Source organism: Neopsephotus bourkii, unplaced genomic scaffold, assembly GCF_033783945.1.
Source record: "Neopsephotus bourkii isolate Nb327-2 ecotype Australia unplaced genomic scaffold, CSIRO-AGI_Nbou_v1 NB_384, whole genome shotgun sequence".
NCBI lineage: Eukaryota > Metazoa > Chordata > Aves > Psittaciformes > Psittacidae > Neopsephotus > Neopsephotus bourkii.
Window position 1 is genome coordinate 1803479 of NW_026900889.1, and position 26638 is coordinate 1830116.

General features: G+C 49.4%; 1 protein-coding gene across 4 annotated transcripts in view; it reads right to left on the reverse strand.

Moving 5' to 3' along the window:
* Window positions 1–8426: 8426 nt before the first annotated feature.
* LMF1 (lipase maturation factor 1) overlaps window positions 8427–26638 on the reverse strand; it is a 185141-nt gene continuing 166929 nt past the window's right edge. For all 4 annotated transcript variants that reach the window (XM_061349227.1, XM_061349225.1, XM_061349226.1 and 1 more), the window contains 2 exons: window positions 18096–18208; window positions 8427–8749 (listed from right to left, as the gene is read on the reverse strand). In XM_061349227.1, coding sequence (XP_061205211.1) covers window positions 8581–8749; window positions 18096–18208 — 282 coding nt within the window. In that variant the 3' untranslated portion in view covers window positions 8427–8580. The remainder of the gene's footprint in view (window positions 8750–18095; window positions 18209–26638) is intronic.

The window sequence follows — 26638 nt, forward strand, 5'->3', positions numbered from 1 at the left end:
AGGGCTCTCAGATTTGGACTAGGAGACAAAGATTAATTTGCCAATTCAATGCACCCTGCCAGGGCAGCACCCCAGGGGTTGCTTGTGCTGCACTGGGAGGTTTAAGACCCCCAGTGCAAGAGCCATTGTGTCCTACATTGATGCCAGAGCTCACCACATGGATCCATCTCCCATCCCTCCCATTTGTCACCACTGTCTTAAAAGCAACTCTTATCCAAGCTTACAAGCAGCAGGGACACACCATGGGCCTCAGCTCAAACAATCCCAAAAGGGCCAAACCCCATGGACCCGGAGCCGCTCTGGGAGGATGGAGTTTGCTCCTGTGGGCTGGAGGAGGATGTGGCTGTGCCAGCACCAAGCACCACGCAGCCAGCAGCTGCTGCTGAGGTGTCTTTTACCCTGGACCTTGTTAATGAACTGAATGAAGCTTAGGAGAGAGTGTGTGGCTGGGCTAGACAGAGAATCAACCAGGATTAGCAGCACAGAGCCCCCGAGCGAGGATTGGGCTCTTTATCCCTACACTTGAAACCCAACTCCTCGCCACAGCCGCCGGGAGGGATTCCTCCCTTCCCGATGCTCCAGCCGTCCATCACTAGATGGGAAAATTACCTTATACAAGAGCTTTTACACCAATAGGACAGCTAGCCCTTGGGCTTCTGTTTCTTATTCGATTTTTCCATGGAAAAACAGAGGTCAGGCAATGCCTTGGCCATGGTGCATCTCTGCCCAGCCCGCCTGCATCATGGAGCAAACACTGGGATAAACTCTCCAACATTCCTCCAACCAACCCACACAAGGCAATCTGCCTGCAGCACAGCATGGCCTGGTGGTAGATCACCTGTGAGAAGGGAAAACAAAGACATCTACAGGGAAAACCAAACTCCCTGCCTCAGCCACCCATGCATGTACATGGGGAGCTGCAAGGCGAGGGCATGGAGTAATAAACAGCTCATTCCCGGCTGAGAGGCACTGCCAGCCAGCAGTGATGCACTTTGTGTGTGTGCTCTATACGCACACCATAAAAATAATGCTTTGTGAAGGATATGGAAGCATCCAGGCAGGGCCAGGCAGCTGGGAATCTGTCAGGAAGAAGTACAAGCAGTGAGATCCGGCCAGAAGAATTGCTCCAGCTTCTTGTGGGGTAGAAATGACTAAAAAGTCCAATTGAAAGCATCCTGCTTCCCCTTCAGGAACAGCTCCAGGCACAAATCATAGAATAATTGAGTGGTTCCTGTTGGAAGGGACCTTAAAGCTCCTCCAGCTCCAATCCCTGCCATGGGCAGGGACCCCTTCCACTGGAGCAGCTTGCTCCAACCCCCTGTGTCCAACCTGGCCTTGAGCACTGCCAGGGATGGGGCAGCCACAGCGTCTCTGGGCACCCTGTGCCAGCGCCTCAGCACCCTCATAGTAAAGAATGTCTTTCTAATATCTAATCTCAGTTTCCCCTGTCTGTTTAAAGCCCTTTGCCCTTGTCCTGTTCCTACAGGCCCTTGTCAAAAGCCCCTCTCCAGGTTTCTTTTAGCCCCTTTAGGTATTGGAGGACTTACAAAGGAAACAATCCAATCCATGCTTTTTTCCCCTTATAAAACCAAACATTTCATCTTAACATGAGGGGGGGGGAAGAAAAGCAATAATTCATTTGAACTTTCCTCCCTGGAAAACAATCTGGAGAATGCCCCATTCTGCAGAAACACACAGGTAAAACCAGAGTGACCCATCCTGCTGCTCATCCCTGCACATCCCCATAGCATCTGCAGTGCTGGGTAGGATGCTCCAGTCGTTCCTTCCCAAAGAGCCATCCTGCAGTGGGTATTCCCTACTTTGGGCCCAACATGAGGTAAGGCTTTGCACTAGACTAACACTTAATAAATGTTCACAAGAATTAGCTGAAGGTGACATTGCACAGCCCAATTCCTGACCGCGAGCTGCCAGCCCAGGCTGGGGCCGGTGCTGCAGATGTGTGTTCCTGGAAAATGGAAGGCCATATGGTAAATATGGGGAAAAACCCTCTAATATATATATACACATATATTTATATATCCCTAAATGCTTTTTCACCTGATCAGATTTTACTTGGTTGCGTGACAAGCTGAATACCCATGAGCTGATGCTCGGTCCCATCCCTCTCGCCTCTCCTGCGAGCATCACTCCTTATCCTGGACATATGCACTGGAATGGGACAAGCTGTGGGACAAAAACCCAACCAAGCTCCCCTGGCCACTTTTCCAAGGATAAAATGATGCTCCTCAAAGTAAGGATCAGAAAATACCTATTCAGCTCTAAAGTGTGTTCGGCAGGCAAACACTGGGATTTCCTCTTCTGTAAACGTGGAAAAGGATCCAGTTCGGCTCGCTCCATGCTCTATAATGAGCAATTATTCCTTTCCAAAGTCAAATGAAATGAGAACCATTCCCATAATCACCCACTGGATTTTATCAGCATGTTTGGGTTACGCTTTCTGCCCCTTTGGCTAATACCTAATTGATTCTTTAATCTCGACAAGTTTTTTTATTGACTGATACAAGAGCTATTTAGCCCATGGAAAGCAGGCTGCAAACCCTCCGAGACCCACGACACGGGGCTGGGATGACCTCATCTGAAGCCAATGCTTTATTTGATAATCTATCACTTATTTATTATTCTAAGTAACCACTTGCAGGTGGTGTGATTTTAGTGCAATTGTCCCAGCAACAGGCACGCACAGGGAAAAGGCTCAGCAATGTGCAACCTCATCCGGAGTGGCTACTGTGGAGGAAGCAGGCTCCCAGCCTGTGCTGCGGGAAATGGGGGGAAAACCCTGTGTTTTGGGGATGGGAAGGACATGGCAAAATCCAACTGAGTGTGGAAGATTGAAGGCCAGGCCTCATCCTGCTCGCAGGGGGAAGAAGGAGGCAGAAGAGGATGGAAAACCCCAATGCCATCGGTGGGGACCTGTGTCGTGCCCAGCATCCACACAGGGATGATTTGGCACCTTCCTCCCTACCTGCCTGTGTGAGAAACATGAGCAAAAGGAGGATTTTAGGGAATTAGAAGGTACCAGGACATGGATGTCCCTGGAGAGCTTAGCACCAGGTTAGCATGGTCCTGGTCCCCAGTGGGTCAGTGCTGGGATCACTTACCAGAGCAGCATGGATGGTACATGGGCTCCAGAAGGTTCAGGCTGGCACAGCCAATGTAAATCCTACATAAATAAAGGGTTTGGGGTTTATTTGTTGATGTCTCCATAGTGGTTTTTATCTACCCCAGTCTTGGGGTGGGTTCCCAGCCCTTTGGAGCAATGGGCCAAGGCGGAACGGATGCTCCAGGGAGGTGCCTTCAGCTCAGCATCACCAGGAAGCCTGAAGGCACAAAGCTGCCACTCCTGTGCAAAAACCAGACCTGACAAGGGTGTCCTCACAGCACAAACCGTGGGGTCTGTTCCCTTCCCATTCCAAGGGGGGCAGCTCCCATTGGACCCCATGCCAGGCTGTGCTGCTCTCCAAACTGGAATCTGGGAGGAGGCAGCAGACAGAAACCAACCATTGAATTGACAGCGTGACTCGGAGCCATCCAGCAACAGGCTTTTAAGATCAATTAGTCCTGCATTAGTCTCTGAGACTTCAGAGCTAGGAATCCCCCCAGGATTCGAGCCACTTTGAGTGTTTTCCCAGTGAGGAGAATGAGGCAGGTACCAGGAAGCATCACTGGGAGCAGAGTAGCTGCCTTTGGGCATATCTACCCCCTCATTGCCTGCCCAAGCTCCTTCAACCAAGCCAAGAGCCCTCAGGAAAGGAGGAAAATGGTATTTTGAGTGGCAAGACCCTGTTGTGGCTTCGGTTTTAACCCCAGCTGGGGGGAAAGAAAAGGCAGGAGGTTGGGAGGATGATTTTTTTCATTAAAATAAGAATCGATCCACAATGAAAATAGACTTCTAATGGGAAAAGCTGAGTGCAAATGGAAGCTTTTAAAGATCCTTTTGAGTGACAATAACCTGAAGACCCTCCAGGAACTCCAGCCTAGAATAATCAGATTAAATGAAAACTAATATACGATCCTGAAATTCATCCCATGCTGGTCTAAACTTGGAGCAGCTGCGTAATTTAGCCTACAGGTTTCTGCCTCATGCCCAGCAGTTCACACTGAATTGTTTAGCCAAACTTAATCTACTGGGAAGGGAAAAAGCTCTTTCCTTTAATATGTGTTAAAGTAAAGCCAGCTTCTAAAAGCAGCTGGGAGCAGGGAAGGTACAGGAATCGTACAGGAATCCATGTGTTTTTCACAGGAACTCCCAGACTGAAGGTTGGCTGCTTTAAACCAACTAACTACAAGTTAGAAATGATCCAGGAATAAGGAAATCACAGGGTTGGTGCATTGAAGCTGCTGATGTGGGTAATACCAGGGCTAAGGCCTGCATGAGGATCTTGCATAGGCACAAGCCCACCTTCTCCAGCAGCTCCTCACCATTGACCCCATTGGGCCACATTCCCAAAACATGGATCAAATCCACACTTTTAGCCGGAGAAAGGTTTGCAAATGTAACCTGGGTGGATGTCAGAAGATCAAAGGGAAGGAATTGCTTTCTTCTTCCCAAATCTTAGGGGTTTTACACCAACCCTAGAGGTTTTCATTACGGGAAGGCTGTCTCTTGGAGGAGTTTGGCAATGGGCAGATGCCCTCCCAGGGCCCAGAGACCAGAGCGGTGATGGTGGAGTTGGGAACCTCTCTGTTCCTGCAGCAGAAATAAATCCCAATGGGAAAACAGAAGCTTTGATCTGACAATGTCCCCTGAGATGCCTCAGTGGCAATGGGAGCCTGAGCTGCTCAAGGCTGATATGGGGCAAACAGCCTTGCGGCATCCTTCCCATCGAGTGGTTTTGGCACCTAGTTGGACCTCACAGAGAAAACATTAAGAAGGAAAACAGGATGCAGAGAAACCTCTGGATCATTGGGATGAGCTGGGAAAACACAGCCAAGATAAGGGAGTTGTCACAGAGGATGGATCCAAACCCTGCACCCTAGGGCCCATGGTGTCAGGACTCCAATCCTCTCTGCTGGGTGCTTGGTGTGTGCCCCCATCTCCTCACCTGAGGAAGAGGAGCCTGTCAGGAACAGAGCACAGCCATTTTCCTAATGGATTTACGGCACATTGGCTTGGGAATGCCACAGAGTTTTACAGGGCAAAACCCCCTCTCCAAGCAAACTTCCAGTCAACAGATAACACAATGTGGTTCCGATTTCCTCCCCCCTGAAAGAATTGTTTCTTCTTTACAATTTTTATCCCAGGGAAACGTTTCTAATTTAATCCCCTCATGCACCTTCCTCACTGCCTTTGAATGTGTATTATCTTCCAGGCAGTGCTCCGGAGCGGAGTGAGCAGTTTTGATTGAAAAGGAAGAGAAAAGGGGGAGAAATAAAAGCTCCACAAGCACAAGCAGGAATGGAAATGCTGGTCTGGGTTCCATTAGCCCTGACCCAGAGGTTGGGAAGCAAAAGAAATTAATTAAATTGGGAAGGAGGGAGGCCAGCACCATTTGGGGATGCCTGGGGGATGTCTGTCACCCATCACCCGTCACCCATGCAGGGGGGCACCCTCACCCTGTGCCCTGGCACATACAGAGATGGATGGGAATGGGGAGTAGAGAGTGACTTAACAGGGATTTAAATCCCCTGGCTTTGTGTGGAGGATCCCAAGGCAGGATGGGTGCAGAAATGGAGGTGGGATCCTAAAGGGGTTTTTGCTGTGGGAAGTGCCCTCCTGGGAGCAGGGCTGGCCCCAAAGAGATAGGGATGGTGCTGGTGGCAAGGGATAGCCTGGTGCAGGCTCTGCACATGGATGTCCCTGGAGCTGGGAAGGTGAAAAGTGCCTTTTCATGGGAGGCTCCATAATCCCGTCACAGCAGAGAGCACATGGATGTGTGCTGCTCTTGGCCAACTCACCTGCCAAAAACATCCTGCCCAAGGTCCTGGGAGAGATGAGATAGGACCATGAGACAGGGTCCAGCCTTGCTCTGTGCATCCAATTCCAGGACCCAATTCCAGACATGGAGAAGAAAATACAAACGCTGCAAGTAACATCTGTCAGTGCTGGATCACACATCACACAGATGGGAGATGCTCAGCATGAAGCTGTGCTGGTATCTCCCAGACCTATGGAGATACACTCTCATACTCCATATCTCTGTGGAGATACAACCCTGCACCCGAGACCTATATCAACTCTTGATGGACACAGCCTGGGCTCCTCCATCCCCAGCCCATTGGCAGGTCAACCAAGCCAGGAGGGATGATAATGGGAGCGAGATGCGGGATCGCGGCACTCACCCTCGTCCCTCTGCGTGCTAATCGGAACAAAATGTTCTTCCATTGTTCACACAGAGCGTTGGTTTCCAACTATGGCAAATATTTAGGAAAACACAATTGAGTCATAAATGTGATTTACAATTTGGAGCACCCTGTATGTTACTACAAGCCCTGCAATTCGTCTGGGTTTGAAAAAGACCCAAGGAACAGAAAGGACTTTCCCCATCTCTGGCCAAGAGCATTAACATCTTGCAGATGCACTGCAGCTCCAAGTGATAGGCACTGTATTCCCAATGTCAGCCACCAGCCACCACTCCCAGAATACTGGCTCATCCCTGGGAAAGTCAGGCACACACCAGGACCCTCCTGCTCCCTCCAGCCATCCTGAGCTGGATCCACCAGAGATGGAGCAGCTGGGAAAGAAAAGCAACCCCAAACCAAGAGGAAGCCCAAATATACCCTTGGACACACTGGAGAAGGGAAGGGTGAGTGGTGCTTTCACAGCCTGGGATCACCAGGACTGTGATCAGACACTTGGACACAACACCAGACACTCCTCAAACACAAATAAGTGCCAGGACACCCAGGACTCACCTTATTTACCACCCATCATCTTGGTCTCATGGGAGCTGGCATCAGGGCAGGCACTGCAGGACTGCACCCAGGGCCTGGCTGCCCTCCTGGGGCTGCTGCTCTTGTCCAACACTCTTAATGCTGGACTCAGAAATGAGTGAGGCTCCTGCTGGTTATTCAAAGCTGTTTGCTTTCATCCCTTGCCAGAAATAGGCCCGTTTGGTTCAGGCAGGCAAAACAGGGGGGAGAAATGTGTAAAATGGCATTTCTGTGCCCTCACCCACAGCCTGTGCTGCCCCAGGCCAGTGCCAGTTACTGGTTCCTTTGCTTTTCCCAGTTTGGACCCGTGTTTCTTTCAAAACCACATGCAGATGCTTTGGCACATCTCACATGGGAGGGGATGGGCCCTGAGGACAGAGGTGTGGCGACCACCATTGCCCCACAGTGCCTGTTGGTCCCCGCGAGGTTGGTGGCCCCTGCCTGGCACACAGCAACGCTTTCCCCTTGCACATGGCTTGGGCTCAGTTTGCTCTGGAAGGGTGAAAGCCTCACTGTAAGCTTTCCGGCCACTGGAATTCCTCCCCTGGGTTCCAAGGGGAATGTCTGCAAAAACCCAGAAGGAAAAGCCTGGAAAGCTCCTTTCTGTGCTTCTCCCTGCCCTCTCCTGCCTGGGTGCGTGGCTGTGCAGACTGCGGTGCTGGACCATGTCCATGGGATGCTCGACTCCTCCTGGATCGCAGCTGCTCAGACACCTCCAGCTCCCCAAACAGGCGGATTTCAGCCCTGGGGCCAACAACAAAAAAGCCCCAGTTGTACAAATCCCAGGTTAAGCAAACAGGAAGGTGCAGCCCAGGCCAAGCCCTGTTCAAACAAGCCCTGTTCAGAGGTGGTGGGGCTGGCGGCAGATGTGTTGACTCCTGCCTCCTTCCCTACCTGGAGACCCAGGAGCATCGGCAGCACCGGGACACCGGACAGGGCGGCCGCACAGGGCTGTGCTTGTCCTCAGGGCTGAGTCACAGAGCCCACATGGCAGCTCCAGCAAGGAGCTATTTCGGGTTCCTCAGTAAACCTGTGGCTTTCTGCAGGCAAGCCTGATACAACGGGGTTTTATGCATGGCTTTGATCTCTTTTTTCCCCTTGCAAGAAGAACCATGTGCAGCAGAAGGTGCAAACAAGGAACTGATTATGATAAACCACCCCAGGCACTTGCTGGCTGTTTCAGACACCAGCCACGACAAGCTCTCACTTCCCTCCCATCACTGTGATTTGGGCTCACCAAGTAAAACCCACGTGGTGGGACAATTTGGGGTGATTTTAAACACAAATGAAGGGAGACTACAAACAGGAGGGACAAGGGAAATTCAGGGTGAGGTGATCCCAGGGTGTTTGGGTCAGGAAAAGCAACACCAACACCTACCCCAAGCTAACTGTGATGTTTGTTCACCTTTCTCCCAAATTCTATTGCTGATGGTTTCTGGAGCAGCCTGGCAATAGAAATCAATCACCAGGCAAGGCTGTGATGAGAAGGATGAACAAAAAGAGATGAGAAAAATCAGAGCACAACAGCAGGTGGGCAGGTTGGCTGGGAGCCTTCTGTAAAATATGTGTAAGCAAGGGTATGGGTAAAAAATACAGAGAGAGTCAAGAGGTATTGTTTGTAAGGGAGCTGCTGCTCTCCCTCTTCCCCAGCTGGTCCCTCTTGACCTTGCTCATCCTCCTCCATCAGTCTCACATGGGGTACGGCCAATTCCTGTCTTCATAGAACTTCTTCAGGCCCTTGAGGTTGACAGGGGGGAAGTAAGGGCCAAGCCTCTTCCGAATCCACCACTTCCCCTCGCTGGCGTGCCTTCCCCCAGGTTGGCTGAATTTGTATTTAAAGTGTTCCCCTCGGATCCACCTGCAGAGAGACAAAGCACAGCCTCATCAGGAGGGAATGGCAATGCTGCTGAGTGAAGGTGGAAAGGCATCGGTCCATATTTACAGGCCCTGGGAGTGGAGGTTTTGAGTCTTTCCAAAGCTGGACGGAGAAATGAGCTTGCTGGTGCTCAGCCTGGCTGGCTCCTGCATCCTGGTGCTCCATTCATCCATCCTTGGGATGCTCACAATCAGGCGCAGTGAGGCGGCCATCCCTGATGGAGTGAGGCAGTGGGGAGCTTTTGTGATCCTCTTAGAATCCCAGACTGATTTGTGTTGGAAGGGACCTTAAGGCCCATCCAGTTCCAAGCCCTGCCACGGGCAGGGAAACCTTTCACTAGAGCAGCTTGCTCCAAGCCCCTGTGTCCAACCTGGCCTTGAGCACTGCCAGGGATGGGGCAGCCACAGCTTCTCTGGGCACCCTGTGCCAGCGCCTCAGCACCCTCACAGGGATGCAATTTAATAATGATGCACCAGGCAGAAGAGCTTTAACACCCCCCTGTGCACTCCCACCACCACCAGCAGCTCCATACATCTCTCCAGAACCAAGTTTGAAAGAAAAACAGCAGGAAAATTGATTCCTAAGAGCAACTATGGAGAGTTTCTGCCTGAGACATTTCTAGGTATAGAGCTCAACTCCAGCCCCAGCATCCCTCAGCCCCAGCATCCCTCAGCCCCAGCCCATGGCTGCTCCTTCTGCTCCACAGCTTATTAGCAGAGCTACGAGCGCATCTGTTTTCTGGCTGCCCTGGGAGCTGCCAGAAAAGGAGCTTTGCAAACAGTGCAGAAAGAAGCATTCATCAGTGTCGCCAAACACATTCGGAGCCTGACCGTGCCGCTCGGTTCGGTGCCGCTTGATGTAGGGCATGCTGACAAGAGAAGGAGTAACACCCCGGTGCTCCAGCGATGTGGTCCCTGTTTGCAGAGTGCATCGCTGCCTTTGCTGGCTAAGTTCATAAAATAAGCCACAAAATAAAAATGTCAAAGTCATGTCAATGCTCATTTAAACCTGCTTTGCTTCACTACTAAAATACAAACCCTGCTACTGAGCAGGGCACGGCGCTCCTGCAGCTGCTCGCTGCACCTCGGGCAGCCATAAAGTTCCTTCCTACTGCTAAAATAATTAGGGATGACTCCTGTATATTTGCCATTAGTGCTCACCTTCGGAACACTGCCACTCCAATGGGAGATTGGAGACAACAGATTAAAAGGTCTGCTGTCATCATCACATCTCGACATCTCAATTCAGATCTTGCTGGGTACCCAGATGGGCGATACAGGAGAGATTCTCCTAACACAGCACATGAACACGGAGCTGTTCCTCACGCCCATCACTTGCTGCTGCCTTTCAGCAACCCACAGTAAATCTGTTTTCTGATTGTCTCCTGGCTGGAAAGAAAACAGGAAAAATATCCCCATGCCTCTCCCTCTGCTGAGGATAAAGGGGTGGATCCAAGGAAGGCCAGATTAAAGCATTTGGAGCTGCACAGGGACAGCTCTAATTTAAACAATGGGTTAAGGCCGAGTGCTGAGGGAAGAGTGGGGATGGAGATGCCCCCCAGTTTCATACCGCTCCACAGCAGAGACTCCTGGGCCACCCCAGCATTCCTCCTTCCTGCCTGCTGATAGGAGCTGCAGGGAGGCAGGATACCAGCCCCCAAATACAGGCAGGTCAATGGGAAAAGGCAGAGGTGATACCTTAGCCCTGGCTGGGGCTCAGGGTGTACAAACCTGCATCTCATCACCATAAATGCTGCCCTGCAGCTGCTGGCTTCATTACAGCCGGGACTGCTTCTGCACCTTCTCTCCCTCCTCTTTGCTGAGGCTGCTCAAAGTCAAACGGGGGCTGAAGTGTTGCTCCCACAGTGTTTACTTCACAGGAGCACAAAATTTCCTGTTAATAATTAGACATTACAGAGCAGCAACATTCCCGTGGGCCTGGGTCGCCTCCAGGCTCCTGCCCGCGATGGCTGCAGATTTCCAAGCTGCTTCCTTGCTTTCTTGAATTCAAAATACCACATCCACCTCCCCAGAAAGCTTCAGGGGCTGATTTTATGTCAGTTCCTCTCCTGCTCGACACCTCCCTCCGCCTCCCACACTGGGGATTTGGGGGGTTTTCTTCACTAAGCAACTGCAGAGCATCTACCAAGCTGGACCCATCTCCATGTATACACATGACGTGGGGATAACGGGGTGCCCCATGCAGAAGGAGCTATCTGCAAACCCCATCAGGCAGAATTCCCATTTTCTAGATGGGGATGCAGAGCACAGACAGCAGTTGACTTATCCAAGCAGACCTGGGATATCTCAGGAGATGTCAGGTCTCTGCACCAGACACAGAAGCGCCTTCTCCCCAACCTCAAGGACTGTCCTATAACCCCTCTGGAATGAAAATTTCCTTATCCTTTTCAAACAGGCTTTGCCCACATTAAATAATACCTATCATCTGATTTGGTATGATTTTTCCCATATGTTCTCTGCCTATTAAAATGCTCATTATCAAAGGGGTTGACATGTAAAACTAGAACCGTGTGAGCATTAAAGCAACCACATGCAACTGAAGATGCATTTTTGTGGCATAAAGTTTGCCCTTCTATCTGACTACGTTTCAAACCCTTCTGTTCAGAGCTTAAAAAAGAATCTGAAGAGTCCCCCCGAAGCCCCCAACTTCTAAGTTCAGCCACAGTCTTGTCCCAACCACAATCACTCTGCTCCCCCCAGCGTGCTCCATCTGAGCCATGATCTGCTGTGTTGCAATGCATGGTCCACATTAGGATGACAAGATCCATGGAGGAGGAACCTGCACAGCTCTGTGGGCTGTGGAGCTTGTAAACTCCACGCTATGCTCTTCCAGGAGCTGAACCACTCACCCAGGGATGAGTTATAAACCTCTGGAACACCACAACCTCAGGGCTCCTGCACAGCCAGCACTGCTCTGCAATCCAGGACACAAGACTTGAAGGTTTCTGGGAAATGGAGGTACCAAAGAGCCTTCACACAGCTACAGCAACCAAAGTGTGGAGAAACTGCAATGGAAATACCTCTGTGCAGCAGAATACCTCTTAGCATCAGAATCTGGATGACGACAGCAGCACCTGGACCCTGTGCTATCCATCCTCTCCATCTGTCCCATGGTTAGTGGGAGAAACATGGAAAACCTGGAACCTTTCCTTGCAAGACTCAAGTATGTAAAAGCTGCAGAATTTAATACTCACCAGAGCCTCTCATTTCAGGGCTCACAGAGTTTACAAGCATCACTTGGAGCCCTGGACAGCTTGTAACTCGGGTGAGATGCTCGCATGCAGTCACCTGCATCCCAAGATACCACTACAAGCTACAGCTCACCTTATCAGCAATTGCTTGTGTTTTGTGCAACTCTGTAGCTCACACAAAGACCTTCTGGCTGGTGGAAGAGATCCAGAGGTCTCTGAGCCCCCTCTGATGCAGGAGGCCACCAGCATGCATGAACCATACTTGCTGCTCTGGAGACATGGGAACATCCTCAAGAAGGTCATGAAGACGTTACCTGACTTCATCTACATCAAAAGGAGTCTAATGCCACATGGGTCACTCATGCTGGGAGAAGGATGGGCAAGACTCCTGTTTCAGAGGAGACAGACAGAAAGGTCAGGAAGGACAATCCTGGCTGTAAGCAGTTTGCCAGGATTTATGGAGCAAACACAACCTGCAGCTCCTCCTGGCTCCCTGGGAAGCACCAGAACCAGCTACCACAGCCAGGCAGGAAATGGCTCAGGAGAAGAGTTAGGCTGAACGGGGTGGAAACTGTGGAAACACACAAGAGATAAATAATCATTTGAGAAGCCAGAATCAGTCCTAGAATGGTTTGGGGTGAAAGTATCTTACAGCTAATCCAGTTCCAACTCCTGCTATGGCTGGGGACACCTTCCAGCAGAGCAGTTTGCTCCATGCCCCATCCAACCTGGCCTTGAACACTGCCAGGGATGGGGCAGCCACAGCTTCTCTGGCCAACCTGTGCCCAGAATCAAGATATGGTCAGATAAAGCAAGTGAAGACATTTCTCCTCCAGGAGATGGAAAACCCTCTCTGCTATCACCACAACACGACAAGGGACAGAAAGGCTCCTTTGGCAGCTTCTTCTGAGCTCAGTGGAGGTGCTGGCAGAGAGACAGCGATGATGCCCATGTAGATAGCTGGAAGAGAGAGGACAGAACCACAGAGATGCCCAGAAGGACCCCACCACCCAACATGCGATACCAGGACCCGTCTGCAACCACTCTTCTGGACAAGCGCTCTCTCCATCACCACCCACATTGGGCATCACCACTGCAGCCCTGGGGAGGGCAGAAAAGCTAAAAATAAAAAGCCTTATTTTTTACATCAATATCTCCATCCCCCAGATGCCCGGTAGCAGCTGCACTGCAGCACTTTCAACATTTGATCATATATCAGCCTCTTATGACATCTTCCAACTGGACGTGTTAGAAATTAGCAGCAAGACTGGAGCTGGTGGGATGCAGGGCTAAATCTCCCAGACAGCTGTAATTAGTTCCAGAGGGTGCAGCTGTCTCCATGCAACAGCTGAGGGCTTCGAGGGAAAAAGCCAGAGCCCATGGTTTCTGTTAGAATTAATGGCCTGACAGGCCAAGGCGGGCTGGGAGAGGGAAGAAAGAAACCAAAACATGGGGCGGCTCTTCCATTTTTAGGGGCTTTTTTTGTTGCTCTTGAGGCTCCCCACTCCATTGTAAATCAGGGAGCAAGGGGCAGTGGAAAGTACAAATTCATTACAGTAACAGAGCCTCCATCATCAGCTTTCTTGCCTCTTCGAGCCCTGTTAGTAGGAGGGATCATAAATTCATCTTGGCCCAAGTTTGCAGAATAAGGGCAGTTTTATGGGTTGTTTTTCAATGCTGCCGAGTTCTCTTTCTCCAAGGCTCCTGCGAGGTCTGGGCCTGCAGATCCAGAGCATCCTATGGGCAGTTTCTCCTCAAAACTCTCCTGGGAGATGGCAAAGTGGGGGTTTTCCCCCATGGGTAGGTTAGGAAGGGAGGCTGGAGGCTGGGGCTACACTGAGGGCAGAGCAAACTTTGGTTTCACTGAAACCTGGTGTGATGGGGGTGCAGTTGATGCTCCCAATGTAGCCAAGGCAGGAGCTGCCCTCATCAAAGAAAATGCTCCCACAGCCATAGGACAGTCTAAACTTCCCCTCACTCAGCTTGAGCTTGTTACCTCTTGTCCTATTGCTTACTACTTGAGAGAAGAGAGCAGCCACCTCCTGGCTCCATCCTCCTTTCATTCAGGTAGCTGTAGATGAGCTCTGCCATCCCTGACGATGCTGAAACACCAAGGTTGTTTTTAACCAAAAGAAAATCCCTCAAACTTTCACTCAGGACAATGGAAATACTTCATTCTGATAATATCAGACATTACAATGTTGATATAAATTAGTCTTTTAAATTACAGTATAGAGGGAAAGAAGCAGCAGACCGCAATAAAACATTTCACCATGATGAAACCCAGTGCGAAAGCCAAAGGAATGTGTTTCTACCTTTTCACCTCCGAGGATCCTGTCACCTCCCAGGACAGGTTCATGGTTCATCCCCTGTGGACCACATGGGGACATGGAGGGAGACTTTTCTGAACTGCCACAGGGTCAGAGGAGGCACTTGGGATTCGGCCAAACCCAAGTTCAAACCTTGAAGGACTCACATCCCTATGGATGCTCCTAAACACCTCTCCTGTCTCCCTGAAAGACATTTTGGGAGATCTTGCAGAACAGAAATGCCATTTCCACCTACATCCCAGTGATGCCCATACCTTCCAACAATCCCGTATTCCCTGCTGCTACAACAGCTCAGAATTACCTTCACTCCTTCGGGGTGTCCAAGGCAGCAGCCCCCAGAGTGTCTTCTACACTGTGCAAATGCAAAACCCTTTCCATGGCTAGGGCTGTGTCTCCAGAGCTCCCACAGGGAAGCCCCTACACCTTCTGCCAGGGTCCACAGTGACTTACACAGCCTGAAAATGTAGTCCCAGGTATAAAGCCCAGCAGCTGTGACACAAAAAGGCAATAAATGGGCAACCAAATGAATAAAGGACAACAAAGACTGTATTCTTCTTGTGTTCCTGCAGGCAGGTAGCATCAAATGGGAAATGCTGCCTCCATAAATAACACCACCACTACAAATCCAGGTCTTCAGATCCATGTTGGGGCCTTTTTCAACAAAGTGCTACTATAATTGGAATAAAAGTCCTTAAGTGAACATGATTTAATATCAGAGACACCGAACACTTCAGGTCAAAAATAACAAACTGGGGTTTCTTTTTACCTCCTCCTGTAGGCAAAAACCTGATTTTTGTTTTCTTTTATTGTTGCAGTCTGCTTCCATGATGGTGTGTTAAACACTTATGAATTTCTCAGCCAAAGCCCTACCGTTCAGATTTACGAGGGCTGGTGTTTTATGAACTATCCGCTGCCCAAGCATATTTGGTAAATCCACATTCCACAAACATCACTGTGCTTGAAGTAAAGCTTCACACTCAGCTAGGCTGAGTGCTCAACAATACCCTCATTTTTAATCAGTCACCTGTTTCTCATTTTAAGTTTATCACACTTGAAAAAATACTATAATTTCTGGAGTTGTAAAGAAACCTACAAACTTTGGTCTCCGAAATTTCATTTCGAAGGCATTAACTCATTCTGAAAGTCCCTTGGCTATTGAAGGTGTAGAGTTTCCATTAACAGAATAAACTCCGTGGAGTATGGAGTGTAATGTTCTTATGGAAAACAGTCCCTTGCTCTAATTATTTAGTCTAGCAGGGAATGAAAATAATTAAGTCTCAAAATTCCCTTTTGAGTGAAGGGGGGTGGAATATGGTAAGAAAATTAGGCTTTTTTCAACCCAGCTACTGAAGGGAGCTGAGCTGCGGTGGGCACCATCAGAGAATCAGAACCACAGAGAGGTTTAGGCTGAAGGGACCTTAAAGCTCCTCCAGCTCCAATCCCTGCCACGGGCAGGGACCCCTTCCACTGGAGCAGCTTGCTCCAAGCCCCTGTGTCCAACCTGGCCTTGAACACTGCCAGGGATGGGGCAGCCACAGCTTCTCTGGGCACCCTGTGCCAGCGCCTCAGCACCCTCACAGGGAAGAGCTTCTGCCTGAGATCTATTAATCTAATTCTATTCATCTATACCTGTCAGAATCGGGATGAGGCACAAAAACAGGGAAAAAAGAAGGCAAATGGTCACACAGCACAAACAAAGAATGAACAAGAAATGCAAACAGCAACAGGCATCAGTGACTGATGGGAGATCCCAGTGCGGGATCCAACCCAGACCCCAGCCCAGGGCAGGATGAGCACCCCCTGTGTTCCCAGCCCTCACCTTCACCCCTGGGTGCAATCCTGGTGGTGCCAGTGTTCCAGGTGTTGGGATTTGGCCCAAATTGTGAGCCACAACCTGGGATGCGGAGTGAAAGGGGGTGTTGGGATGTTGGCCTGAGCCCAAACAAGCATTTGTAAATTGTTATTTTTATTTTACACTACCCAAAAATACCCCAGACCCATGAAAAACTTCGAAAGCAAAGTTAATGCCAGAGCAAAGGCAGCTGCCACATAAACCCAGCACTGGATCCTGATCTTTTCCTACTATAAACTAGCTGCTAAGGAGTGAAAACAGAGGCTGGGCTTTGGTTAAACGAAGGTAACACATGAATTGAGACCCTGTTCCACAAAATCTATAGCCCCGTGTGCTCAACTGCATCCACGCTGCTGTGTAATTACTCACTGGACCTGCCTGTGTTCCTCTGAATGTTCTGCAATCCTTTTCTATAAAAGCTAACAAAGATAAAGATTTGCTTTAAATTCCTGAACGTTTCATTTCCTCACCTGCTAGAGACTACAATAACCTCCCCCTTTCCCCATCTGGAGCAATGCAGTGTTATCCCAGCTACATCCCACTTCATTATTTTCATTTTAAAACGAGTTCTTGTGTTCAACCACTTCATTTTCCTTTTTATTAACATCACTGATGCCAGATGCAGAGATGCAGCCTGTCTATGGTAAAGTCTTGCAAGGCAAGATGTGATACACATTTATTGATCCTTAATCTGTTATGATGTCTTATTTTTAGCCTCAGACATGATGAATACCAACATTTTTTGGCACTGGGGGACATGTGAGAATAAACAGGCCTGGGATTATCAAATGCTTCTGTCGCTCCATGAACCACAAGAGCTGTTTATTGCTAGCAGCCACCAGATAGTCCTGGCTTCTGGCTGCTGACATCAGGGGACACCTACTTCAAACTGGTGACTTGGTGTCTAAAGGTCCCAGGTCTGCTAAATTCCCAGGGTCAGCCAGCACTCATCTTTCTTCTAGTTATTGTTAATAAAAGAAATCAACGCAAAGGAACATCCTGCAGTGAATGCCACTCAGTGAATTTCTGGCACTGAACCTTGAGGACATGAGGGAAGTTTGGTGAGACTCAGGTAATAAATCCACCTGAGATGGAGCCAATGCAATACACGTTGTATGCAAACCATCTCAGAGGAAGCGCCTTGGTAAAAGGTGGAAGTCTTTGGTGTCTTAGCTGGCAAAGGAGTCTCTCCTCAGCAGGTTTGGGGGATGCACTGTGCTGAAGCTGAAAAACATCAGCAGGGTTCAAGAGGAAGTTCATTTCACGGTGCTGTAAACCTTCCTCCCTGTTTGCAGTGCATCCTAAGAGTCTCAAATGGAAAATATTAGCAAGAGCCTAATATTACTTGAGTTGATCCAAAATTCCCTTAAAATGTTTTCTCAGTTAAAAATAACTTCTTCAACAAAACAGAGACTTCTGTGAGAAATCTCTTTTTGTTAAAAACATTCCGTTTTTCATCTGTGCCTTTCACTTGCTGATGTTTGCTTTGTCTCCTCACTGAAAACACAAACACTTCCAAGACAAGTGTCCACAAAAACAATCATTTCTGCAGGACTGCTTTGTCTTTGAACTACCTCAGTAGGCCGGTAGAACTGGGGCTCACAAAGTGATCATGGCAAAAAATCTAAGGCCTTTGGACAGGAAACCACTTCAGTGGTCATGATTCCCGTCCAAGAGAAGCAATGCTGAGCCCTTCACAGACCCGCTTTGGAACAAGCTCAGCCATGGTCCTTGTGTTCCCACTGGGAAGGTATTAAGGTGCTGAGAGCACCAGCTCTTCAGGGTGTCCTCATATAAACTCCACTATTTAAAGATCGTGTGGGTACCACCAAATACAGACCCCAATCTATCAACAGAAACCATGTGTGCACAGCCAAGACAGGAACACCACTGAACCCAGGGACTTCCAGGTCCTTGATAAAACCCAAAGCTTACCGTGGAGGTGCTCTGCCTGCAAAGGGGTTCGTTGCCATCAAGGACAAGGTTTCCTCTTCCTGGGCCAGCAGCTTCCCAGCCAAGTGGATGATCCATTCATTCTGCTCATAGGTCTTGGGGAAAGAATAGGAAACACAAATGTTAGGTGCTGCTGGGCTTGTTGTGTAGTGTTATTAGTACTAAAGAATTCTGCGTGGTCTCTGGGGAGAGATTACAACTGATTCAGGTAGCAAACAATGTGTTGCAGGGAACAGATCCCATGGGATCCAACACCCTGAGGTCTACACCAAGACTTTCTGTCATCTGCAGGGAACAGGGAGAGCTTCACTGAGCTTGTTTCATCTGGAAATTGTTCCCAAGGGTATGGACACAACCAACGGTGTGCATATCACAAAGCTGAATGAGCTGTTTGTTAGCTGAGCTGGGATGGCTACGTGCACTTTTCCAGTCTCCCCAGGCTGCAAAGCAGCACCCTTCATCCTCCAAGCATCCCCAGAGGAACTCAATTCACAGCTGAGAGACCCAAGAGTATGCCCATGGCCAGTGATCACAGCTCTGATCATGACAGAGACTAGGTGACAGTCAGGGATTCACCTCCACCCTTACTCAGCCCAGTGACCTCTGCTCAAGGTGTGATTGTCTGGGTGGGTATTTCTGCCCCCCTGCATCATTCCTGTGCCATGAAGAAGTCTACAACTGCTGCTGCCAGGAAAACATAGAGCATCACTGGTGCAGAGGACATGCAGCACACACACAGCCCCTCTTGGGCAAGGGGCACCCATCACACCTAGTTCTCCCCAACCCCATCAGCTGTGGCTCCTCCAAACCTCGCATCACAAATCAATTTGTGACTTCACACATCTCTAACATGGTTCAAGCATTCTTGCCAATTCTGCACCCCAAATATTTGATTTAAATCATTTCTTTTGGCAGCAAGCCCCACAGAGGACAGTAATGGCATGTTCTAAAATGTCAATCCAAACACTGTTTTAAATAGGTTGCTTTCCCTGTTGTGTTACTCAAGAGAAAACAGAAGAAAGTGACTCCTCTATTCCCAGTTCCTCTCTCCTCTTTATTTCCTTGCATCTCTCTGCCCTCCTGACACCCCATGCCTGTGCCTTGCCCTTCACCACACAGCCACTGAAGAGAAGCAGCTCGGCTCTTGGGAACCGCAGAGGCAGAACCTGACTGCATTTCCCTCCCTGCAGGAATCCATGCATCTCATGTTCCTGCTAAAGTTCCATAAAAAGCATTTCCCCTTCTGATGACTTTCTGTGCCTTCTGCTTCCATTATATTTTCCTCCTTTTCTTGTGTGTACCTAAATGGATTTTTGAGTGCAAGCAGTAGGGGACACTGTGGGAAAGCGAAACTCAGCAGCTGTACCTGCAGGACTGTGACTAAGGCAGAGCACGAAGGCAAAATTACTCTGCAAAGCTTCTCTAATGGCAAAGTTTGTTATTCCCGTTGCTAAGGGAAGCAGAGGAGAGAAACACCAGAGATGGAGAACATCAAACGCTGGTGGGAAGGCACATCAAGCAGCGGCTCTACCTCACAGGGCTCCTGATCTGTGCTCATTGCAATTGAGAGGAAAACCACAGTTATTTAAGACAACAACGTTGTGAAAAAGATTTCTCTCCCCTTCTGCCTGCTTCCATCCTGCCTCACTGCGTGGCTCACTCCAACATCACCACAGATGGGTGCTGGAGTCAGGGATGTTTCCCACCACCAGCCCCGTGCTTGCTCTGCCCACCCCAAAGCCCCGTTTACCCTCTGGTGCATCCCTCTGTCCACCAGCATCCTGTGCCACCCTGTCTCCCATCTCCTGGTGCAGAAGAGGTGGCGGTGGCTCTCAGGGAGGGACAGGGCAATCAGTCCCTGTGGGACTGAGGTCACCATGGCCTCAATACAGAGATCCGAGAAGGAAAACATGGTGGGTCCTGGAGCCAGGAGCCTGGCACCATGTGAGATGTTAAACACTAACCTTGCAAATCTGGCAGGGCTGCAGCATCCCTGCCAAGGACCTGGCCATGTCATCATGGGACAACTCACACCAAGACACCCACTGCGCCAAGCAACTCTATACCCCTTGAGAGCTCCCTAATGCCTGAGATGCTTATTTCAGGCCAGGCTTTAGATGGATGCCAGCACCTGGGGAGTCCTTTCCAAGAGGTGAAACAGCAACTGCAGATGGCTAAGTATCTTGAGTCAGATCCTCAGCATTCAGTGCCTCCCTGGACATCCCTTTTTAAAGTGCTCTGTATGATTTTAAGCTCCATTTGTAGGAGGGCCTGGGAGGTGTGAGGGTACCTTTGTGCACGCTGGGGACAAGAGAAGAACAGAAAGAGAAATCACCAGACTCCCATAGAGCTTTATGGAGGACCCCAGATCTTCAAAGCCTGATTCAAGAGCAGGAGGGTCTGCAGTGGTGGGACTGGCTCCCCAGCTCACACAGTCTCCAAATCATTAATTAGCAGCTCCATGTGCCCCAGAGTTGGACTTCTGGTTTGTAAAGTGTTTTGCTTGTAAAATTTACAACATGTCTGGCCCCAGCAAAGTCTGTGGTGAGAAATTTCCACCCGGAGCAGCCCCTGCACTCCCCCCAGCACCAAGGCTTAGATACCGCACACCACTGATGCTCAGAGTAGGAACAACTGTGCTGTTTAACTCATCGCTCTGTAATGGGATACAGTGGCAAAGGGAGAGAAAAAAGAGCCCAGGAGATCTGGGCTGCGTCCAGGGAAGCATCACACCACAGAGCGGGAGGGTGATGGTTCCTCTGTCCCTGGATCCAGTGAGACCCAGACCTAAACACCATCTGCAGAGTGGCAATGGTCAGGAGGGGAGGGATTCCCTGGTACTGACATTCTGCCAGCTCTGACTGTGCCAAACAAGGGAGTCATAGCTTGAATCATCCAGTGGATTAATAGTAATAATAACAAAAGCCAGGACAGATGCACACATTGCATCTATCTACACATACCGTGCGTATCAGGCTCATCTTTAGGTTCTGGATCTTCAAAGAGCACAAAGAGAAGCAGCTGGGACTGACCCTGCACCAGCGACAGGCTGCTCTCATTCCATCAAGACACGGGTATGGACCAGGGCTCCAACACATACCTCCTGCCCTCCAAAACATGAGCTGCAGGCATCACTGTCAAACCTGAGCAGAGCATCCCCAGGGAGGTGCAGCCCCCTCAAAAGGAGGGACATGCCTCCCTCCTTCATCTTTTGAGAGGTTTCTTTCTGTTTTAGCATAGAAAGTAACTAGGGAACCTTAAAAACACAACCAACCATCATCAACCCAATGAAAATGCCTGAGAAAGGACCTTCACCACTAAGCCAAAGCCTTTCCATGTTCACAGACAGTCCACGCAGATCCCCAGGAATTCAACAGGCACAGTCCTCCAGCAAACCAGATCATCTCCAACTCTCCTTACAACTGGTACCAGCACTCAAGACCCCCCAAAATCAGGCTTTAGGTACAACACAGTGGACTAACAAAGAGGACCTGGGACTAGGTGTTAAAACACCAAGAGCTTTTATTTCTTGACAGGCTTTCCCTGCCAGTCTCACTGCCTACGCTGCTTTGGGATGGGGGTTTCCTCCTCCTTACCCACACACAGCCCAGCACGAGGGGCTGAGCATCCCTGCACACTGGAAGCCACACTGCCCTCAGACTTCTCCTTAGCTGTTGATGTTCTCTGACACTTTACCAGTGTATAAGCACATTCTCACCTTGAATACATTAACTTCTATACAGAAGCATTTCATAACTTCACACAATTTAAACCCCAATCACTGCTAAGTCAGGCAGCAGCGAGGAGCTGGGGCAAAGCAGCCGCAGCCACGACGGAACTGCAGAGATAACAAAGCAGAAGAGAACGTAATCATCACCAAAAATCCATATAAAACCCACCCGGCGCTACAGGGAACATGTTCCCAACTGGAATAATAATAATAAGAACCCCTTTCCTCTAGCTTTAATTGGTCATTTAATGAAAAAGGACTGTGGATTAGTGTGGCATTTTATTGAATCTCAGTCCTGGCACAGGCGCACGGGAGGAGGGGAGTATGAGATGCACATGTGGAAACAGCTGGAAACTTGGCAAGGGAGCCCAGCATTATTATTTCACATGGTTGGGAGCCCTGCACCGTTTCACCTCGGCGTCAGGGAGTGAGGGCGGATGACAGAGGGGAAGGGGAGGTTTATGTTTCCTGTGCTGTGTCATAAGGAGCATTCTGCATCACAGCCTGCCCACCATGGGATGGAAAGCCGTAACTCCACCATCCTGGATATTTTCACCCAATATTCCCATTGCTGTTTACACTGCTGTAGTTAAGCACCTTCAACTGTTGCTGTTTAGGGAGTCTGAGCCATCAGCTGGAGAAATAACCCACGTCCCACAGAACAGAGGGTATAACTAATGCATCCCTTTGCTTACTAACAATATTCCAGCTCACTGCTCTTTGCGACCATCCTGCTTTCCAACTGGCTTAACCAAGGAAGGTCAAAGGCTACACCAAGGGCATCCCTTCTCATTATCCCCAATAACCATATCCCCTTTTTTCTACTAGTTTCCCAAAGAGGCAAGCTGTTTCCCTGCAGGTCTGGCTCAACGTATAGTATTTCAGCAGGGGCAGTTTCTCAAGCCTCACTAAAAGCCATCCTTTCGCTTGTCCTATTGGAAAATGCCTGGGAAAGCAGCAGGTCCCCAGAGGCAGAGGGTGCAGTGAGAGCACAACAGGTCCAGCTGAGGAATAAAAGGCTGTGTGAGAGAAGGGAGCAAGACTTTGGGAACTGGCTCTTAGATCTTGCCTATACAGGGAAATCACACACCTGGCATAGCTCCCGTATCACCTCTGCTTTGGAAAGAAAAGTCACTTTGTTCCAGAATGGAGTCTAGACGGGGAGATACAATAGCCACTGTAGACAAGAATCATTCCCTGCATAGACAAGGTCTCACTGTATTTATACAGCCCGTGGCACGATAGGCTATCGGTCTTATTTGGGTTTCTGGGCACTTCCATCACAATATGACTCTTGAAGGTGAGCCCCATGATCCAGCCTGCAGGCTGTCCAAATTACAGCCTGGGGGTTTGGAGTGATTCATATTCACAGGGAGACAACTCATGATGGTTAAAAGAAGAAAATCAAATCCTTCCACGCTGAATGTGGACCAAACTGGATGAATGCTGCAATGGAAAGTGGAAGTGAACAGAGGCCTGTATTTTTAGAAGGGGGAAGAAAGGAAATGTAAAAGGCTGAGTACACTGCGCAGGAGGTTTAGGTTTTATTACGTTACACACACCTCCTCCATTCTGCTGCCTGTAAGCACCTTCTGGCTGGAAGACCAAGATAACAGAGGCTTGAATCAAGCATTTTACAGAAGTATTAATCTACCTTCTCTACAAACAGGGGTACTTTTTCTCAGCTCTTCCAGTTCATGTCACAGTGATAACGTGAAGTCTCCGTCACAGCTATCTCCCTGTTACCAACCAGGGGAGACCCTCAAAGCATCAATTCCGTTGCTGAAGTTTCTCTCTTCTCTTAGGGAGGCAGCTGAAGTTTATAAATAAGCTTACTTACACGTTGTATCTGAAAAACACACGCTGTTTCTCAGTGTCTCACAAATACTGCCTGGTGGTGGGTCTGCTGATGGTTTGTGTAGGACACAGTGACCTGGGTCACTGGTCTGACACATAGGAACCTTTGGAGCACCTTCAAGGTATAATGCAACAAGACACTGGGCTTTAAGAAATGATATGAAGATGGCATTAGTTTTGTTATGTTCTGAGCTATTTGGTAAGCACCAAGAATGTGCCTTCACTTTGACCAGATGTAGGCCCCTAACAGAATAAATAACCTTCATGCCACAGTAAGGAAGGGAAAAGCCTTCCCTTTGATTTTTCTTTATTCAGAGCACTGAAGGCTTTCCACTGCTGCCCACTGGTGAGGAACAAATCTGTAGTGGGATAAACAAGTGGCTTTTGTAAAGTCCAAGCCATCCCACTACCAGGAAAAGTGACCAACGCGAAGCCCCAAAACTATGAGCAGTATTTTGTTTGCTGCCTGCTGTTTATTAACGATGCTGAATCCACCCACAGCCTGCCAAAAGTTGTAACGCTTCTTGTGCCAGCAGCAAAGCGTAGCTCAGTTCTGGGTTGTGATGGCTGGGCTCCTACAAATGCCCACCAGAAGCGAGGTATCAATTACAGGAGTGTTGCCATCAGCAGCTGGAGGACAGACATTGCCTATCATGGCACCATGTTTGCCTTTTCACATTGTGCTCATCTCATGATGCGTATGCAGCCCAAGAGGCTCCCATGGAGCCCATGGGCATCCCCACTCACCCCTCTGTGTCTGTTCAGACCTTCACCAGTTTCATTGCCCTTCTCTGGACCTGCTCCAGCAATAGCATTCACTAAGTGTGAACTGGGTGGAATGAGACCTTGGTTTAAACTCCTTAGACAGAGGTCATTGATCCGGAGCAGCCAACCTCAGCAACAAGCACCCGAACATCGGCTTCTGACTGATAGACACACTCCTTCTGTTGAGAGCACCCTGCACAGAGGAGTCCAGGTTATGAGCTGGGTGATGGAGCAAAGGGGTCCCATCCGAGGCGGCTGCTGGGAAACAACTGGAAAGGGCCACACAGATTTCCACAGGCTGCTGCCGGTTTGTGGGAGTTTTTCCTCTTTTACAGACGGGAAGAAGCAACACAGACATGTTTCTGGATGGGTTCTGTCCCTGCCAGAACTAAATGAAGGGCTTCAATTCAGAGCTACAGCACCCTCGGGATGTCGAGACATAGGGAACAAAGAGGGGATTTAGGGAACAAGTGAAAAGGCATATTATATTTAGATAATAAAATTAACATGAGGAAAATTGTTTCCTGGAAAATAATGCCGTGTTACATGACGTATAATTATGGCACTACTGGAATGGTAATTAAGAGGCAGTCAACTAATAACTGCAATCCAGAGGTGGAGCAGCACCATGGCTGCTCTGTGCCAGGGGGCTGGCCCACCCGAGCTCCGGCTCTTCAAAGGGAATCCTGCAGCTACAGCCAAGGTGGAACGTTTCACAGGAAACCTGGAGCGGAGGAAGGCGTCGTATGTCAAGTGGTGATGAGGTGCAAAGAGGAACCTGTCGCGAGCAGCACAAAGGGATGGTAAATATCTTTCCCCCAAGCCCCCAGCTTTTCTGCAGCCTGTCAGAGCTGGAGATGTCAGCTCCTGACCTGGCCACTGCCAAGGAACTGCAGAACCAGCCCTGGGGCCGCCTGCTTGGGAAGTGATGGGGCAGATGGCGAGCCGTGGTGCAGAAAATATCCAGAACTTCTAACCCCAAATTCCACTAATCCAGAGGCTGAAGTAACGTGGTTTTATGGACTCTGTAAACTGGTGTATGGGGTTTGCAAAACTTGCCTGGCTGCACAGATTTCTTCTGGGGTTTTGGCTTCTGGTTTCTCATCCTTTCTGCAGCTCTGCGTGACTCAAGTCTAAACAGCACCCCAACAGCAGTGCGTTCTCCTGGACGACAGCAGGACAGGCAGCTTTGCCAGGAGCTGGCACACAAGATACAGCTCACAGTTTGCAAACAAACATTTGGCCACTCTGAATGGGATTTCCTTCCATGCTTGAGCAGGTATCGACATGCCTGAACATCCAGATTTGCTGCCGTGCCTCAGCTACTTGCCTTCCCATGGTTTTCAACAGGAGTCATCCCCACTTTTCATAAGGTTTTTTCTCCTTTCCACTCCTTTTTTTAATACCTCTTCTGAGCAGGATCTGGAATTGCCTCATGGAGACCTGTGTGCACCAAGAGCTACGGGAAGGACCCCAGGGACAAGAGGGGATGAGAGAGTCCTACATGGTGCACATGGTGGAACAGAGCAATGGACCCATTTCCACCCAGTGTCGTGCTCCAGAGCTGCACTAACACCTAGCTACACCTTCAGCACTAACCCACCAGAGCAGGAGCCATGCTCCCTCCTCCTGCCAGCACCAGGAGACCCACAGTGCTAATTGCTGCTAATGAGCTGGTGTGGACAGACACCTCATCAGGCACACGCTCCAGCAGCCCCTGGGCCCAGGTGAACAGAAACTCTTGGGGGGACCTTTCAGTGAGTTAAAACACTAATAACAAGGATGCAAAAAGCCCATTTCCTCTTCCTCCTCCTCCCCAGGCTGTCCCGTCCATCCCAGTCACTCAGCACCCGACCCAGCTCTGCAGAGAGACAGCACTGGATGTAATAGCATCAGAGCCTCCACTCACCTCTGATGCATCAGTATTTATGCCCTGTTCTCCTTTGATTTTAAACTTGAGATCACTTTGTATTTTAAAGCCTTCAGGACATTCCTGCCCTGGAAACAAACAGCCTTACTCTCATCTCAGAAATAACATTCTCTTGGGATTGCTGAATTTCTCTTGTGCTGCCGAATACAGTCAGATTCAAACCAAGAGCTCCCATTCAGCCTTCTGCACCTTTATGTAACGCTGAGCACAGTTGGTGGCTTCAGTTTTAACTTTTGCTGTCAT